This window comes from Herpailurus yagouaroundi, unplaced genomic scaffold, assembly GCF_014898765.1.
Source record: "Herpailurus yagouaroundi ecotype Mexico unplaced genomic scaffold, PumYag 190, whole genome shotgun sequence".
Classification (NCBI taxonomy): domain Eukaryota; kingdom Metazoa; phylum Chordata; class Mammalia; order Carnivora; family Felidae; genus Herpailurus; species Herpailurus yagouaroundi.
In genome coordinates, this window is record NW_024412421.1 from 18319596 (window position 1) to 18335972 (window position 16377).

Genomic DNA, 16377 nt, shown 5'->3' on the forward strand with positions numbered 1-16377 from the left:
AGCTGTCTGTGACTTCCAGCTTCCAAATCTGCCCTCCCCTTACCCAGCTGACACCCTGTCCTCGTCTTTGCCTGCTCTCCACAGCCCTGCCCTCTCCCGGCTTTCCCTTTTCCCCGCCAGGCTCTCCTAGAAGACATACAAATCTCAGATGCCAGGGGCCTCCCTCCCTCTAAGTTCACCCACTCCCACAGCCTCACGGAAATAAGCCATAAGATCAGAGCTTCTAAACCTCATCCCTAAGCCAACCTGTACGCACCCGTCTCCACCTGCAAACCTGGCATCACCACCTGGGTGTCCAAAAGCCATCTCCAACTCAACATGCCCCAAAGAGACAGATCTTTCTCTCACCTTCCCAAAAATCATTTTCCCACCCCGTTCCCCAGCTCCATACCCATGTCCTCAGACTTACTGAGTGCTTCTGGGCAAGACGTTCTCCCTCGCAGGTCTCTGTCTGCCCAGTCCCGTAAAGGAGCACATTTGGGACTTCCCAACCGCTCGCTCAGGAGAAAACGAGAGCAACAATTCAAAGGACACACTCCCACCACCCTGGGAGATTCCCAGTCAGTTGAGCTGATCAGGTCTGTTCAGTTTATAAAAGCTCCTCCTAGGACTCTCCAGGTTCACAGAATCTGTGCCCCTCCCGCCCCCAGCTGCTTGGTTCTGACGGACCGGATCCCGCCTTCAGTTTCATTTTGACTCTCGCTGATCCCAACACCCATGTGAGTTTGAGGTCTGATTATCCCCATTTACAGATGAGGAAACTGAGCATCGGGCCAGGGAGGGAGATGTGTCTGGCTCCAGGTCCCATCAGGAGCAGAGCTGAGGCCTGGGACTGGGATCTGACCTGAGCGTGCCAGGCCCGGTCCAGGCCCAGGCCTCTACGAGCACAGCCCGGCGGGGCCGAGGCAGCCGCCCACCACAGAGCCTGCCTATCTGCAGCCAGCCCGGCCCTCACAAAGGAACAATAACAGGAAACCATCCCAGGGGGAAGTGGGCCAGGGCCAGCTGGAAAACCTGAAGGGGCGGCAGCCAGGCCTCCCTCACTGACCGGGTGTGGCTCCCCTCGAGAGGCTATCGGCTGAGCTCCACGGAGCTCCACAGCAGCTCAGCCAAACGGACAGACGGAACCAAGACACCTCTCGGTCCGCGAGCTCGGTGAGTGAGGAATCCCCGCCCCTACTCCACCCCAGACGCCTCGCCAAGCACCCGAGCTGAGAGGGCGCTTGGCTCCCCCATCTGTAGAGCCGTCGTTGTTGGGGTCCCGGGGAAGAGCCATTCCTTGGGGGCGGACCGAGTCTCCTCCTGGCTCAGAGCGGTGAGCTAGTGGTGGTGTCGTGGGCACAAGCGGGCATTCTCAGGACTTGGTGGGGGAAGTTCTTCCACGTGTAGACCCTCCAACTCCATGAGCCTTGAAGGCCCACTGGCTTCCATCCACGCCATGTTTCAGAGAGCACAGGGGTCTGAGTTGCCAGCACTCAGAGGCAGAAGAGTGGCACCCGGGCCCAGTCTCCTCTTGGGTGGCCCTCCCCCACGGGAGAGGATTTACCAAAGCCTCACATCATCCCTCCTACCAATGTTCTGTTATGGCATTGGGAGAGGAGCCCTGGAAGGGGAGCTCTGAGCCGCGGCCCCTCTCTGTCAGCCAGCACCGCCATTTTTAGAAAAGGCAGGCTGAGGCTTGGCTCTGGGCACCTGAGGCCCTGCCTGTGGATCCCTCCCCTCCCTGCCCCGGACACTTCGGGGACCAGGTACAAGCCACAGGAGCTGTGGTCGGCAAAGCGGCCCACCCTTTCTCCCCAGACGCCCCGAGTTTGGGACCCCACAGCCCTCGTGTTTTGCGGAAGTTCCCCCAAAACGAATCGAAGGCAGGCAGTTTAGGGTGGGATGCCCAGCTCTATCACTCCTTCCCATGTTACTCCGGGAAAATTACTCAGCACCTCCAAACCTCCATGTTCTCCAAACCTCTGTGTGTTTGTCTGAACAAGAGACAGTGACTCTACAAGCCGTTGTGGGAACTGCAGGTGATACAGACAAAAGGTTCTCTTTTTTTATGTTTATTTTTATGTTGAGAGAGAGAGAGAGAGAGAGAGAGAGAGAGAGAGTGAGTGGGGGAGGGACAGGAAGAGAGGGAGAGGGAGAATCCCAAGCAGGCTCCGCGCTGACACAGGGCTCAATCTCACAAACCATGAGATCATGTCCTGAGCTGAGATCAAAAGTCAGATGCTCAAGCAAATGAGCCACCCACATGCCCCAGGATAAAAGGTTCTAACTGACGGAGCACTCGATTCTACTACTGCGAGAGTTAGATGAGTCCTTTCTCCATTCCGCATGGGGTACGACTGAGATGGGTGAGACTGGGCAAAGTAAGAGCAGGAGTGGGGATGAGAAGCAGGATCTGCACCCCAAAGCCCAGACTCTTTCCAGCACCATGCCTCAGCTTTCTCATCTGTACAATGGAGGAAGCAGTCTTCTGGTGAGCCTAGTGAAGAAGGCAATGTACACACCCAGCACTGGCTCCAGGAACGGCTCAGGGGAGGGGTGCCTTCAAGAAATCACAGCTGAATTTACCCGCCACACCAGAGCTGTGAATGTCCTCAAGGTTTTGACCCCCCAAGGTCAGCCATTCCATGGCAGGTGGGAGTGAAGAGGGCGTAGGTGAGAGGATGTTGACTCAGCAATTCCTCTGGCAAGCACTCTGGGCCCCGGGCTCACTCCCCACCCCAAGGACGGTGCTGCTGTGTGAAGGGGGCAGACAGGATCCCCCAAGATGTGAAGGGTCTGCTGGGGGAGGCAGGAAGCCTAGGCAGCTTGGAGGATTTGGGGAGGCTGGCTGGCCACAGGGTTTTTTAGAGCAGGCAGTGCCAGAAAGGCTAGTGACACTGGAGGCCATGAATGCCAGGACCAGGAGCTCTGGCTGCCCGTTAGGTGGTAGGGAGCAACAGAGTCCAGCCACCTTGGGAGCCCAGCCCAGAGGGCAGCAGGTAGCCTCCAAGGGGCCCAGGAGCTGCTGAGCCCCCAGGCAGCCCTACCAATTCCCACTGACTGTTGCAAGGCAGTAGGGAAGGCGTGCACTGGCCTCGCAGGGGTTAAGCTGCCCACCCTGCAGTCTCAACCTGACCAATTGTGCTGCTAAACAAGGGCCGGACATGAGGGCAGGAAACCAGAGGGGCCACACTTATTTTCTTCCAAAGTTGGCTGACTCACAGTTCTGCTGCTGCCTCGGGGACAAGAGGTGAACACAGTGGCCACTCGCTCCGGAAAAATCTTGGGCCCCTCCCCTATGGGGATCCATCCCTGCTACTTCTGGCCGTCTCTGCACCCCCTCGGCATCCTTGAAGCTACTAAAAGAAATCCCATTTGACAGAGGAGACCATAGATGCTGAGAGAGACCAAGCAGCCAGTCCCAGGCTACACAGCAAGCATGAGATGGAAGCAAAAATATGAGTGAGGCCAGCCCCTTCTGACCCCACAGCCCCACCACACTCCACCGTGAAGCTTAGAGAGGAGAAAAGTCAGAGAGGATTGAACCTGACAGTTCAAGCCACAGAAGCAGGCACGAGGACAAGCTAGGAACCCAATGATCCTGGGAGGAATGTTGTAGGAGACAGGTCCTACCCTGAGGAGCTTGGTTTCTGGCTAGAAATACTAAAAAGCCCATCCTGACACAAGCCCAAGCAGATACTGGGTGGAAAAATCCCAGCAGGCTTCCTGGAGGAAGAGCAGGAGCCCAGAGGATATTGAGAGGTATTTCTGGGCTTCAGTCTTCTAATCTCTCTGGGCAGGGGATGGATCAAATGGTCCCTAAACTCATTCAGAGACCTCCAGATTATCTGTCTTGGGACACAGTAACAGTCAGATCCTGGCAGGAAGGAAAAAAAGGGACCCCAGGGACAGGTAGGCAAAGAAAAAGATTTCCTTCTGGAGAACAGAGGGGTGTAGGAGGTGGGCCCAGGGCACAAAGAGGAAATGCAGTCAGGTATGAGTTGGCCAGTCAAGCCCACAGTCACCAGGCTGGAGTGGGTGGGCACATAAAGGTCAAGACACCTGCATACTTACTGAGCACCTACTGTATACCAATTTCTCACCCATGACCTCATTTAATCCTCCTCAATAGGCAGCTATTGTTGCCTCCATTATAGCTGAGTGAGCTGAGGCTCAGAGGGCAAGGAATGGGCCTGAGGCCACGCAGCTTTTGAGAAGCTGGGCCATTACAAATAGGCAGGTGTGTGGGCCTCATTCTGTTGCTCCCATTGACAGTCTCAGAGCCCCAGTCAAAGTCACAAAGCCCACAGAAGGCTGGAAAAGTCTCCCTGGTGTGGGTAAGGGGTGTTCTATACTTGAAGCTTGAAGCTGCCCCATTAGAAGACAGGGGTATAGACTGGATGGCCCTAGAACTCAGAAACCCAGCAGGAAATTGTTTCAATTTCAACATTTGGTGAATCGCTAGTATCTACTTGAAAGATTGGATTGAGAATTCAGGGGCTGAGTTCAAATTCAGTGGGGATGAATACTGTAATACTGTGATCAGTGATGTCTCACAGGTATGGAAAGGGGTGAGTGGCAACTGATGAGTTTGTCTTGCCAGCCATATGTAAGAGGTCCTCTGCTCAGGGATACGTGTGTGTTCATGTGTCCCCATGCAGGGGAACAGCCTGTGCAAAAAGCCTGCTGGAGAGAGGAAGAGCAATGTGCCTTCCAGAAATGTCTACTCTCCTCATGGTTGGAAGGAGCAGGGAGATGAGGGAGAGAAAAGCCAGAGAGGTGGGCAGGGGACATGCTATGCTGGGCCTTGAACACGGGCTCAGGAGCTAGGTTTCATCCTGCAAGGATGGGGAGCCAGGGAGGAGAGGTCAGCAGGGGAGCAGCATGGTCACCTCGAAGGGAAGTAGAGACAGGGAAGCTATTGGCAGGACCCCAGGGAAGGGGCTCAGGTCTGGGACCCACAGGATCAGGTCCCTAGGCCGAATTGGGCTGCAAACCAGGAGAAAGCCCCAAGAGGCCAGCTCATAGCTGCCCAATTGCCCCAATACACCCCATGCCCAAGGCTCACAGGGCCTCACCCTTCATCCTCCCAGTGCCCGTGGCTGCGAAGACCCAGCTGTAAATGCTGAGGATCAGGCAGACAATGAGGGCGTCCCTGAAGGAGTCTGTTCTAGACTGAGGCTCAAGGCGGTGGCGTAGGAAGTCAATGAGGAGAGCCATCCACGGCCACACAGGGAGCGGGGGGGGGGGGGGGGTCCAGCACTTGTCCTTCCCACAGGCACAGCCCCCACGTGTTCTGGGCCTTCCTCCCAAAGTCCAGCCCCTGACCCCTGACCCCGGGCCTCTGGGCTAGAGTCCAGAGCCTGTGGGAGGTTGGGCTGGAACTGATCGTCCTGTCCACCCTGAGGCTTTGCCTGGGGCTGGGTTCAGCTGCCAGATCTTGTCCCAGCTGATGGGGGTATACTGCACGGGTACAGAGGGGCCGCTCTGCATAGCAGAGACTCTTCAGGAGCCGGCGTGGGCAGATGAGTGGACACAGGGTGTGTACTTATGTGGACGTAGGTCAGGGTGTTGTGTGTCCATGCAGCGTGAGGATGTCATGTGTGTATCCCTGACCTGCAAGCTTCCTCTACCCCACTCCAAAGGGCTCTCCAGCTTGCCTGATTACCCCCTCAAGCCCAGACTCAGCCCCTGAGCCTCAAGCTTGAGCAGAGCTCTGGTCAGGTCAAGAAGCAGGGGTCTGCCACTGGTTGGGGGCAAGACGAGCCCAGGGACACCTGCCAGGCTGGCTCACTGAGGGGCTACTAGCTAGATCCAGGCTTCCTAAGATCTATTTCGCTTAAAAAGGACCAGCCCCAGCCCCTCCCCTCCCTTTGTCTCCCTCTGTGTCCTCCTAGCCCTTTTCCAAATCACAGAGCTGAGCAGACTTCACAGCCCCTTCAAGACCAAATCCCAGCGACAGATGGGCCCACAAACAGAAAGGGACCAAAGGGATGTTTGCCTAATGTCTCACAGCAGCTCAGAGAGAGGTAGGACTCACTCTTGGACTGAGACACTCAGCCCAGTCTGGACCCTGCCGGCCCCCACCTCCAGCTTCCTACTCTTCTCTATCAGCACACCTCACAATTTTAAACTGTATGTTTTTTATCAAGCGGTTAGTATACTCCTCCATGGGAGTACAACCTGTGTTTGCTCCCCGCATGTAGTTCAGTGCCTGGCACACAGTAGGTGTTCAATAAATGTTTGTTGTGTGGCTATGTATGCCCAGGGCTCCAGAGAAAGCTTCAGAGAAGCGGTGACATGTAACTAAATCCAGGCAGAGGAGACAGAATGTCAAGTGCAGAGGCCGGAAGGGTGTGACCAAGCCCAGTGGGTGTTTGTTATTTTAAATGTTTATTTATTTTTGAGAGAGAGAAAGAGAGGGGGGGGGAGATGGACAGAGGATCTGAAGCAGGCTCTGAGCTGACAGCAGTGAGCCTGATGCAGGGCTCAAACTTGCAAACCACGTGATCGTGACCTGGCCAAAGTTGGACATCCAACCGACTGACCCACCCAGGTGCCCCAAACCTGGTGGGTGTTAATGTCCTACAGGCTGGGGCTGCTACTAGAAGCTCACCAAGTACCCTCAAGACCCAGACAGGTAACTGGAGAGGAGCAGACAGAGGCACAGGCACCCGCACTTGGCTCAACCTTCAGAGCCACCCCTCAGTCCTCAGACTCAGTCCAGGCATCAAGGTTCTGACATCAGCAGTCCCACCCACTGTGGACAAAAAGCGGGATCCGAGAGCTCTCTGAGGCCTCAACCTCCCATCCGGGCATAGGTGAGCCGGCTGTCCCCCCAGATTCTCCGAGGCTCCTCTGCCCCTTCTCCTGGGTTCCATGACTGTTCACCTTGGACCACACACTCTGTCCTCTCATTTTGGGTCTCTAAGACCTTCCCAGACCAAGTGAGAGTCCAGTGGGCCCACTCATACCCAGGAGTGCATTTGGAGCTGCCCCCAAAAGCCTCTAGAAAAGCTCCAGGGATGGGGCATGGTCACAAATCTTGGATGACAGGGACATGGGCAGGCACCTGGCCTCCGTGTGCCCACCACACACATCTGAGCTGCCAAGTAGATCCCCTTTCCCCTCAAGGCTGTCGTCAGGCAAGTTCCTGGGGCTGCTCAGCTGGGAATTTCTGAGCACAGAAATCACCTCCAAAATCCTCAGACCCTCTGCTCATCTGTCATACCCCAAATCCACCTGGCAGCATTACGACCACTCCAAAAACTTAGTGAAGGTAAAGGGCTTGTGGGGAGGTAAAGGGCTAAAATAAACCTACCCCCAGTTGTGGCTCTGACCACACCTCCAGAGGTGCGGCCAAGGGAAATTCTGTTTCCAGCTGTGGGCATGACAAATCCTGCCAACTGACTTCCTCTCCATGAGCAGCGGGAAGAGAAACAATTGTCTGGTAAAACCCTCCTTCTCAGCCCCCATTTTGGAGGCCAAATTCCTAACACAAAATGCAAAAGACATAAATAAATGTGGCTTTTCAGTTGGAAAAGTCCCTCAGGTCCCTCTGAGTTTGGGTGTAGAAGGAACCCAGGATTCAGAGAAAGAGCTGGGTGAGGGTTCTAGATCCATCAATTGTTTGGGTCTGTGCCTCAGTTTCTCCCTCTGTGAAATGGGGGCGATAATTCCTATAGCCTGGGGTAACATGAAAGCCAAGCGTGGAGAACAGTATTTTATTATCATGCATGTGAATGTCCCCACAGAGACACAGAGGGGAGGCATGGTAGGGAAAAGCAGTATTTGGGGTGAAAGGCAGACTAAGTTCAAATGCTGGCTCCGTCTCTTGCCGCTATATGACCTGGGATGACTCACTCCACCTCTCTGAGTCTCACCTGTAGAGTGGGGTTACTGCCAACTACCTTGCAGTTTGCAAGGTTTAAATGAGATAACATACGCCACTGAGGAGGTGCTCAGGGATGTCAGCCCCCCTCCGCCACCCCAGGCAAGAAGGAACGTCTTGAGAGGGCACTCCATGGTCACGCATGGAGACATCCTATCTGCTAAAAGTCCTTTTGCCATAAAGAGTAAAACGTTCGCACATTCCAGGGATTCAGACATGGACATCTTTGGCAGGGGGCGGGCATCACTCAGCCTACCACACTGACCTGGTCACCTCTTCCTGTCCCCCGCCCCCTAATGCTCATTTCTACCTGACCCGGGGGCACACCAACCATTTTTCCACCCCAGGGCCTTTGCACATGCTGGTCCTTCTGCCTGGAATGCCCTTCTTTCCCCTGGCATTCCTACGACTAACATTCAGATGCTGGTTGAAATGTCCTCTATCTGAAAGGCCTCCCTGATCTCACAGTCTCAGTCAGCAACACCCTCCCTCTGTCGCACCCAATGTATCACTAACTGGTACTTTCCCAATTCACTTATTTTCATGGTGTTCCCACCACAGTGTGCACTCCCTGAGGACAGGCCCCATGTGCCTGTTAGCTCAGTGCATGGGCTCTCACTCCATCCTGCCAAAAAGCCTGAGAACTCTCTCTCTCTCCCTATTTCTTGGTTTCACTTCTGTTTGTATTACTTTTTCATTTTTGAGTCACTTCTCACTTGGGAGGAAGAAAGAACCAGGATTCGCAGTTCCTTTGTAGGCAAAGAAGGAAATGACCCACCAGGCCTGGGCCCTGCAAGGCTAGAGCAGGGGCATGCCGGCCACCTCCCCTGAGTCAGGAGCAGCTTCCCGGCCAGGATGCCCAACCTCCCCAAAGCCTTTGTTCACTGCCTTCCTTCCCTCCTGCAGTGGCCACCCTCTCCACGTCCTACCTCAAAGGACACCAAGCCTCCTCCAGTTCCACCACCTCACAACTGAGGAAACTGAGACCCAGAGCCTCTCTCCAGACACATGGCACGTGCATTGTGGGGACTTCCTCGGAGCCCTGTCCCACCCAACCCTGGGAGCCCACTTCCTCCCACACCAGCAGCAGGGCCCACAGGGTGGGGATCTCAAACGCTAAGATCAGCAGACCCAGAGGCCAGGCTAGCCCAGCGCAGACACCCTGGGCCCTCACTGAGGACTGCCTGGCGCCAGCGTCTCAGAGGAAATGTTACTAGAGTTTAGAGACCTCCTGTAATGTGCAGAATCCAGGCTCTCCCATGGGCCAAGGTGGGGGATGACCAGGGTGGTGGCCTCCCATCCAGCATCTCGTGGTCCTTGTCTCTCTCTAGGCAGGCGCCCGGGTTCCCATTCCCATCCACCTGCCCTTTGCCCCTGAACCATCCCAGGAGCCACAGATCAGTGACACAGGGACCCAGCATGAGTAGACTGATGGGGTCAGGGTTGAGAGGGCACAGGCCAGCAAGGTCACAGCCTGCACTCACCATGGGGCAGTGGGGAAAATCCCTCTTCCTGGAATTCAGGAGGAAGCCAGGCCCTCATTTCTGGGTGACCCAAGATCCTGGTTCAGGCTGATCCCTGTCCTAAGAGCTCCCTTCCAGAGCGAGCAAGCACACTGGGCCTGGCGCATGATGCCTGCTTTCATGGTCTTCTGTCTCCACCTTGATTGAGATTCTTTTTTTTTTTTTTTAAGTTTTTTAACGTTTATTTATTTTTGAGAGAGAGGGAGACAGAGTGTGGGCAGGGGAGAGGCAGAGAGAGAGGGAGACACTGAATCCCAAGCAGGCTCCAAGCTCTGAGTTGTCAGCGCAGAACCCGATGCAGGGCTCAAACTCACAAACCACAAGATCATGACCTGAGCTGAAGTCGGATGCTTAACCAATTGAGCCACCCGGGCACCCCCATCTTGAAATTCTTAATACTCTTTGAACAGAGGGCCCCACATTTCCATTTTGCACTGGGCCCCTTCAATTATGAAGCCAGTCCCGTGAGACCAGCCTTTCAATCCTCCACCCTCCCCCACCCCTGCTCTTGTGATAGTTCCTCAGCTGATCACCAACTGTGAGCTCTGGGCCTAGTGAGGGCCTGACCCTCTGGGTTAAGACATTTGGGTTTCCCAAGCACTTTCTGAAGACAGCATCAAAGCATCTTGCCACAGGGGCTCTCGTGCTGGCCAGGGGGCATGTTTGTTCAGAGGCGTCTTGAAGTCCCACCCCACAGCAGCTGTGAGGACAAGAGAGGCCAGTGGGAAAAAGCTTGAACTTTGGGGCCAGGCAGACTGGGTTCAAGTCTGGCTCTGCCGCTCCCTGCCTAGGTGATCTCAGGAATGTGAACTGAACTCTTCTGTTCCTCGGCTTCTTGGCAAAAGAAGCATTATAATTATATCCACCTGAAGGGTTACTAGGAAAATTAAATGAGATAACACATGTGAAGTGCTTGGAATGGTGTCATGCTTGTCATAAGTACTTGATAAGTGATAGCTGTTGAGGTCAGACACCAAGGCTCCATTCCCAGCCCCACCACTTGCTCCAACGTGAACTTAACCTCATGTGTAACATGGGGATAACTGGGGTCCCCGCTGCGCAGGACTTCGGGAGCCACCATCAGCATCAGCCTCACCCTCTCCTCTAGAAAACCTTCCCCGTCGGGAGCCCTCCTTGGGGCTTCCACGCCAGCACATACGACACTTTGGGAGGAGTTTCTGCATCTGCCTTCCTCTTCCAGACCGAAGCAATCTGGGGGCAGGAAGAGTATCTGGTTCTGCTGGTATCAGCAGAGAGGGAAGGATGACAGGAGGAAGTTCAGTTGTCCCTGGGAGCTGCTCAGACCCCAGGGTGGTGACTACCATGCCCTCATGGTGTCCCCTCTCTTTGCCCAGATTGGTGCCTCTCGGGAAGATGCAGGTGCTGATGGTGCTGCTCGCCTCGGCAGGCGTGTGCCTGGGCCTGCTGGTGGCACCCGCGGAAGGCACTGACCTTGCCCAACCGGCCGCCCCCCGGCGCCAGAAGAGGGACTGGATTTGGAACCAGATGCACATCGATGAAGAGAAAAACACCTCGCTGCCCCATTATGTGGGCAAGGTAAGGCTCAGGCCCCCCCGAGCAGGAGTGGCATCAGCGGTGACAGTGGTGGTAAAGGCGGTGGCAGATATTGTGGTGGGTGCAGGGGCGGGGACGACGGCTGTGAGGGGGAATGGTGGCAGAGCTGGGAGAGGCGGGAGAGGCGGTGGCGGTGGTCACGGTCACAACGATGAAGGGAGAGGCGGTGGGAAAGTAAAGGGAAAGGTGAGGGGGCCGTGGTGGTGACGGCAGTAGAGGTCATGACGATTAGGGCAATTATGATGGCGAAGGGGAAGGGGAAGGTGCTGGCGGTGGTGAATGCTCTGGTTCATTTGCTCCCGGGCCTTGGTCTGTGGACTAAAAATCACCAGGGGAAGGGCCCACCTGCACACAGGGGGCCCACCTGGCCTGGGGGTTCAGGGCCTAGGGCAGAAGCAGCCAAGACTGCCATTAAATTCTCCCATCGGAAAGTCCGGAAGCCCTGAGAAGCCTTCTACAAAAATGTGCTGGTGACAGAATTCATCATCCAGGCCGCAGGTTGCCAGCCTGGTCTAGCTCTTTAAACCCGAAAAACCCCCTTCTCTCCGACTATCCCTCCCTGGCTCCCTGTCACTCTACACAAGTCCTCAGATTCTAGGACACCCATAACATGGTGCCTGACCCAAGCCTGCCCTCCAAGGCAGCACCTAAGGCTCTAACCCACACTTCCTCCCCCTTCAAAACCTGTTCATCTCCAGCCAATGTTCTAGGGCTTGGAGCTAATGTGAGTGGCCACTGAACGGTCTTACTGGGTCAAAGTACTACTGATGTCAAATCCATCCATTCTGATTCAAACCAGTGGCTCTACTGGAGGAGTTCCACACACAGTGGCAGACGGCTGGCCCAGGTATTTTGAAAGTTTTTGACAGGGAGAAAAACTCCTTACAGGTGTATAAACTCTCACCGTGTCAGTTTCTTGGAATCTGAATGCGATCCACTAAAGAAAAAAATAGATCAATGTGCCAGTAAGAGGAAGCATGGTGTCAAGCCTGGGAAAGACAGCAGTGGGCAAAGACAGATAGGGTCCCTACCTTTGTGGAGCTCATGGTCTAAAAGCAAAACTGGCAGAACCAGTTCACTGCCTGGTTTTGTAAAGTTTCACTGGAACAGAGGCAAGGCCATGTACAACAAATCGCCAAAGCTGCTCTGATGGCAGAGTTGAACAGCTGCAACAAACACCACATGACCCACAAAGCTGGAAGTGTTTACTTCCTGGCCCTAATCTATAGGGGCAGCATACGTCAGACAAAGAACCCCACAAAAAGTAGGGTTGGGGGATCCCTCTGGTCACAGAGAAACAGGCTGGAAATACCCTTTGATGGGGGAGGGTGCAGCCTGGCCTTGGCACCAGAAAAGCCACAGCAGCTGGGGGCAGGGCCAGCTGGGGAATCTCCACTCACAGAGTGCCCACAACCGACTGTGCCCACAGGCTCCTCTGGCTCCCTAGAATGGCTGGGAACTTTAAATGCCTCACTATGGCCGCTCAGAGAGAAAGATGTTTGACCAGGGTCACACAGGGAGACCAGGACAGAGCCCGAGGAGAACCTAGTCCTAGGAAGGCATAGGGTTCCTGACTCCCAACACAAATGTGAACTGTGTCAGAGAGGAAAATGTCGTCAATCCACCTACATCTTTCCCAATGGGATAACTGTGCCATGAATCAGCCACTGATGAGAATGGCCGGCCCCGAGAAAAATCTGCAGGGTGAGTCAGGAAGAGTCAGCAGAAAGCAGAGGCCACCTGCATCATGCGCAGCCCCGACACGGAAACCTTTAGAGGGCTCTCCCAAGGGTCTTCGAGCAGCAGGAAGAGCGTCAGGCCTGCCATCATCTGCCAACAGCATTTACTTTGCAACTGGCATGGGGCCAGGGGACAGAGGAGCTACACGCAGTCCCCACCCCGAGAAGGAACAGAGTGCTGGGGAGAGCCAAGGACAGGGCTCCAAGGATTACCTCCTCACTCCCAAAGACGTAATCTGAGGGAAGGAAATCCCTGTTTATCAAGGCCACAGTCCGGAGCCTTTATTTACAGACTGGTTGGACAATGGGAGGGAGCCCTTGTAGCCTTTTGAATCCACAAATATGGGTCACTATGGTTTGCGACATTAAGACGTTATGCCCAAATATAGTGATAATTTAAAAAAACACTGCTCCCCAAAACCCATAATCTCAGTCTGATCAGACAAATTTCAGTAGAGAAGCATCCTACAAAATACCTGACCAGTACTTGTCAAAATGGCCAAGGTCATCAAGTCTGAGAAACACTGAAAGTCTGAGAAACTGTGACAGCCAAGAGGAGCCAAAGAAACGTGGTGACTAGATGTAATATGGTGTCCTGGCCAGGCTCCGAGAGCAGAAGAAGGAAATGAAGCAAACACTGAGGACATCGGTATGAACTATGGCCCCCAGTGACTACTAATTGGTCCACTAATTGTAATAAAGTATTGGTCCAGTAATTGTAATAAAGGCACCATACTAACATAACATTAACATAAGATGGTGATAACAGTGGAAACTGGGACAGGATATATGAGAACTCTCGGTACTATCTTCTCAATTTGTCTATAAATCTAAAACTATTCTAAAAAATGTAAGTTGGAGGGAAGGAGCTTATACTCAAATGGAATCGTATACAGAATTCCAATACAATAGATCAAAGCTCCATTGGTCCCCATCACTACCCTTGCCCATGTGGGTCCTAACACACCCACCCAGAACCAAGTTTGGAACTACCATCTAACCCTGAGCGACTCACACAGAGTCCCAGACTGTCCCTTCTCCTTAAACCCCCACTGTCCCCCCACACCGCAGGCTGCAGAGCTCGGGCATTTGCTTCTCACCTCCTGACCCACTATTCGTCATACATCCTGGCCCATGGGTCCTGGGAACTCCTTATGAAACCACCTGGCCCCTGCACACCACACCTCTGCTCCACCCAAGGCAGAGGGTCCTCACTCCTTGTCTCTACTTCCTCACCTTGTGGCCTGTTCTCCAAGCTCTGTCATCTGGCTTCTCACCCTACTCCCCCACCCCGGCCCGGATGCTGCTCCCACCAAGGGCTCCAATGTCTACACTACTGCTAAACCCTAGGGATGTTTTCCAGACTCATGGGAATTTTTTTTAATGTTTATTTATTTATTTTTGAGAGAGAGAGAGATAGACAGCAAGCAGGGGAGGGGCAGAGAGAGAGGGAGACAGAGAATCCCAAGCAGGCTCCTCGCTGTCAACACAGAGCCCAACGCAGGGCTCAAACCCATGAACCATGAGATCATGAGTTGAAATCAAGAGTCAGACACTGAACTGACTGAGCCACCCAGGCACCCCCAGACTCACGGGATTTGACCACACCCTTCTTGCTGCTCCTTCTCCTGTCTTGAGACCCGCTCTCTCTTGATTCTCCTCATCGGATACCTTCACTCAAGGCTCTTATCCCTGAACCCTTAAATACTGCCCATCCTAAGAGTCTCAGCTTCTGGGGCTTGGGCCCAAGCCCTGAGAGCAAGAATGGGGTCTGGGTTACCTCTGTGCTTCCAGGGTGCTGCTTGGCACCTTATAGGTGTCCAATTTATATATTTTTAATTGAATTGAACTACATTTTTTGAACATTCTAACCATCTGTGAGAGTACCACTGCATGAAATATGATTCTCTGAAGTTCCTAAGAGTCTCTGCTTCTAAGATTCTATAAATGAAATGTTCAGCACTTTTAACCTAATATCTTTTAACATGGATCTATCATAATAGCCTGTGCAAGCTGCTTTATGTATATTAGTTTCCAAATCTTTTTCTAAATCTTGTTCCTTAGGGCACTAATAGTATGTGTTACAAAGAAAATGGGGTCAGTGGTCTAAAAAGCATGGGAAATCCTGAGTTAAAGCTCATTAGAGTTTTTTTCTACAGGACTATACACTATAAATCTCCAAGAAGAGAACATTTTACGTGTCATTCCAAAACTAAATTGACCAGAACCAGTGGTGTGCTGATAAATATTTATCAACCTGTTCTCCAGGAGAAAAACTCCTGATTCATAGCATTTGCTCATTTCCATGGTGTAAATACTTTCGCCGTGTCTGTTTTAAGCTCCCAATTTGATGTCAATGAAGGCAGAGTTGTGAAAAGATATGCATTAACCCAGCACTGTGTGGTATTTCCATCATTCAACACAGTAAACATAACCTCAAGAACACAGAAAAATGCAGTATGATAACGAGGAAGCAATGAATTTTGGTATGCTACCTCTGTTTTTTATAGAATTCATTTAATTTATAAGTTTACATAATTGGATTTTTAATAATGGCTGTGTTTAACAACCAGCTCACAAACATCCCTAAATATGTAAGTTGGTTCTAGAGATCCAAGCCAGTGGAAGCCAACTCCCAGTTCCCTGGGACCCGATTTTCATGTGGAGCAGCAGAAGAGACTAGCGTGTCCTGGAATTCACTTTCAGAAGCGCCGTTCTGCTCATGAGAGCAGCTCAACATCCAAAGCAATATTATCTCCATTTTACAGATGAGGTTACCACAACTCAGAGAGGTTAAGAGACTTCCCAGGGGCAAAATGCCCCTTGCCTTCCACTGGCACCAAGTACACTCCTTCACACACACAAAAAAAAAACGTTTTATAAGCACCTACAATGTCCCAAGCACTGGTGGAGGCATATTAGGGCAGTGCGCCGAGCAAGTCATATTGGTGTGGTGTTCGCAGCAACCTGGCTGACAACAACGTGCTAATGACCAGTCAGAGATTCCTGTAAAAACTGCAGTGTCGCGTTCAGGACCCCTGGCCAGCACCGCATGTAAGTGCACATACACACACACACGTGTACATACACACCGACATAACCTACACACTTGCACGCTCACATGTGTGTGCACACATTCACACACGCACACAGCCACCCCTGCCCATCCGCAGCTCATGGCACCTCTTCTTTCCTAGATCAAATCAAGTGTGAACCGCAAGAACGCCAAGTACCTGCTCAGAGGAGAGTCTGCCGGCAAGGTCTTCCGGGTCAATGAGGACTCAGGGGACGTGTATGCCTTTGAGAGGCTGGACAGGGAGAAGATCCCAGAGTACCACCTTACTGCCCTCGTGGTAGACAAGGACACCAATAATGACTTAGAGTCTCCTTCCAGCTTCACCATCAAAGTTCATGATGTGAATGACAACTGGCCTGTGTTCACGCACCGGTTGTTCAACGCCTCTGTGCCAGAGATGTCGGCCGTGGGTATGTGCCCTGCTTGTCCCTCTCACTCCTCCCCTGCTCATCTCCAGCCTGAAGGTGCCTCTCCTATCAGCAGCTTCACTGTCGGGGATCAGGATTCAGTGAGTTCAGGGCGCTTGAAAGAAACTCTGATCCCTAAAGACTAAACTCTGACCTGGCCCCACACCAAGCCCTGACTTAGTCA

At 53.1% G+C, this 16377-nt stretch overlaps 1 protein-coding gene across 1 annotated transcript in view; it reads left to right on the top strand.

The window, feature by feature from the left end:
- Positions 1–1025: 1025 nt before the first annotated feature.
- CDH5 (cadherin 5) overlaps positions 1026–16377 on the top strand; it is a 34092-nt gene continuing 18740 nt past the window's right edge. Inside the window, exons 1-3 of the mRNA XM_040498202.1 lie at positions 1026–1155; positions 10752–10953; positions 15908–16196. Of these exons, the coding sequence (XP_040354136.1) occupies positions 10771–10953; positions 15908–16196 (472 nt within the window). The 5' untranslated portion in view covers positions 1026–1155; positions 10752–10770. The remainder of the gene's footprint in view (positions 1156–10751; positions 10954–15907; positions 16197–16377) is intronic.